At 55.9% G+C, this 2,500-nt stretch overlaps 1 protein-coding gene across 2 annotated transcripts in view; it reads left to right on the top strand.

Moving 5' to 3' along the window:
* The window catches only part of LOC143137416 (serine/threonine-protein kinase TAO2-like), a 17,936-nt gene that overhangs the window by 14,028 nt on the left and 1,408 nt on the right, over positions 1 to 2,500 (top strand). For both annotated transcript variants that reach the window (XM_076297599.1, XM_076297600.1), the window contains exon 9: positions 1,472 to 2,500. This exon is cut by the window's right edge and continues 1,408 nt beyond it. In XM_076297599.1, coding sequence (XP_076153714.1) covers positions 1,472 to 2,230 — 759 coding nt within the window. In that variant the 3' untranslated portion in view covers positions 2,231 to 2,500. The remainder of the gene's footprint in view (positions 1 to 1,471) is intronic.

The following is a 2,500-nucleotide window of genomic DNA, read 5'->3' on the forward strand; positions in this document are numbered from 1 at the left end:
TGGGGTGTAGAAGGTTAAGGGGTGTAGAAGGTTACGGGGTGTAGAAGGTTAAGAAGGTTAAGGGGTGTAGAAGGTTAAGGGGTGTAGAAGGTTAAGAAGGTTAAGGGGTGTAGAAGGTTAAGAAGGTTAAGGGGTGTAGAAGGTTAAGGGGTGTAGAAGGTTAAGAAGGTTAAGGGGTGTAGAAGGTTAAGAAGGTTAAGGGGTGTAGAAGGTTACGGGGTGTAGAAGGTTAAGAGGTGTAGAAGGTTAAGAAGGTTAAGGGGTGTAGAAGGTTACGGGGTGTAGAAGGTTAAGAGGTGTAGAAGGTTAAGAAGGTTAAGGGGTGTAGAAGGTTAAGGGGTGTAGAAGGTTAAGAGGTGTAGAAGGTCAAGGGGTGTAGAAGGTGTAGAAGGTTACGGGGTGTAGAAGGTTACGGGGTGTAGAAGGTTACGGGGTGTAGAAGGTTAAGGGGTGTAGAAGGTTACGGGGTGTAGAAGGTTACGGGGTGTAGAAGGTTAAGGGGTGTAGAAGGTTACGGGGTGTAGAAGGTGTAGAAGGTTACGGGGTGTAGAAGGTTAAGGGGTGTAGAAGGTTAAGGGGTGTAGAAGGTTACGGGGTGTAGAAGGTTAAGGGGTGTAGAAGGTTAAGGAGTGTAGAAGGTTACGGGGTGTAGAAGGTTACGGGGTGTAGAAGGTTAAGGGGTGTAGAAGGTGTAGAAGGTTACGGGGTGTAGAAGGTTAAGGGGTGTAGAAGGTTACTGGGTGTAGAAGGTTACTGGGTGTAGAAGGTTAAGGGGTGTAGAAGGTTACGGGGTGTAGAAGGTTACGGGGTGTAGAAGGTGTAGAAGGTTACGGGGTGTAGAAGGTGTAGAAGGTTAAGGGGTGTAGAAGGTTACGGGGTGTAGAAGGTTACGGGGTGTAGAAGGTGTAGAAGGTTACGGGGTGTAGAAGGTTACGGGGTGTAGAAGGTGTAGAAGGTTACGTGGTGTAGAAGGTGTAGAAGGTTACGGGGTGTAGAAGGTTACGGGGTGTAGAAGGTTACGGGGTGTAGAAGGTTAAGGGGTGTAGAAGGTTACGGGGTGTAGAAGGTTACGAGGTGTAGAAGGTGTAGAAGGTTACGGGGTGTAGAAGGTGTAGAAGGTTAAGGGGTGTAGAAGGTTACGGGGTGTAGAAGGTTACGGGGTGTAGAAGGTGTAGAAGGTTACGGGGTGTAGAAGGTTACGGGGTGTAGAAGGTGTAGAAGGTTACGTGGTGTAGAAGGTGTAGAAGGTTACGGGGTGTAGAAGGTTACGGGGTGTAGAAGGTTACGGGGTGTAGAAGGTTAAGGGGTGCGCACACTGGCACACTCATGTTTACATGATGGTTGATCGAGATCGAGAAGATGTTTATTGCCCTATAGCTGGAGGATTGTTGTGTATTATCGTTTATGTGTGTGTGTGTGTGTGTGTGTGTGTGTGTGTGTGTGTGTGTGTGTGTGTGTGTGTCTGCTGCAGATCGAGGAGGAGATGTTGTCCCTGGATACGGAGCGTTCGGAGCGTATCCGGGCTCTGCTGGAGCGGCAGGCGCGGGAGATCGAGGCCTTCGACTCGGAGAGCATGCGTCTGGGCTTCAGCAACATGGCGCTGTCGGGCATCCCCGCGCAGGCCTTCAGCCAGGGCTACCCGGCGCCCGCACCCTCCCCCGCCTGGCCCTCCCGTCCTGTGCCCCGCTCCGGCAGCCACTGGACACACAGCGTCCACAGCTCAGTGGCGCCCCCCTCCTGGAGGAGTCAGCACAGCAGCGCCAGCTTCACCCGCGAGTCCGCCCAGTCCGGCCGCGAGCGAGAGAGGGAGCGGGAGAGGGAGGCGGAGATGATGAGTGGCAGGGGTGTGGCCTCCTCCCACTCCTCTGGCTCCTCCTCCTCCTCCTCGTCTGGCTCCTCCCACCTGCAGGCGCAACTCTACCTGCCGCAGCTTCACCACCAGAGCACGCCACACCTGTACCGGGATCACCACGGCAACCACACACCCCTGCCCCACCACATGCCCTCCCACGCCTCCGCCCAGTCTCTGGCCCCTCCCCTGCGGGCCTCGTCACCACCCTCCTCCTACGCCAGAGGCCCCTCCCACCTGGCGCTCAGGAACAGCCCCCAGCCGCTGCGAAGGACCGCCTCCGGAGGAGGTCAAGGGGCGGGGCCAGGCGATGGGGCTCTCAGCCGCAGCACGTCCGTCACCTCCCACATCTCCAACGTCTCGCACCTGTCCTACTCTTAAAGGGCCCAGGCTGACCTGTCAGAGGCTCACCTGTCCTACTCTTAAAGGGCCACGCCCACCTGTTAGAGGCTCACCTGTCCGACTCTTAAAGGGCCACGCCCACCTGTCAGAGGCTCACCTGTCCTACTCTTAAAGGGCCCAGGCTCACCTGTCATTCTCCTAAGGGCCCAGGCTCACCTGTTACAGGATCACCTGTCCAACTCATTAAGGGCGGAATCTTCCCTGCCCCGCCCCCTCCCCAACAGGCCACACCCAGGGGGTGGACTTGTC

This window comes from Alosa pseudoharengus, unplaced genomic scaffold (assembly GCF_046254945.1).
Source record: "Alosa pseudoharengus isolate Yale_2024_CS ecotype anadromous, Long Island Sound unplaced genomic scaffold, YU_APseudo_1.1 YU_APseudo_1.1_scf_21, whole genome shotgun sequence".
NCBI lineage: Eukaryota > Metazoa > Chordata > Actinopteri > Clupeiformes > Clupeidae > Alosa > Alosa pseudoharengus.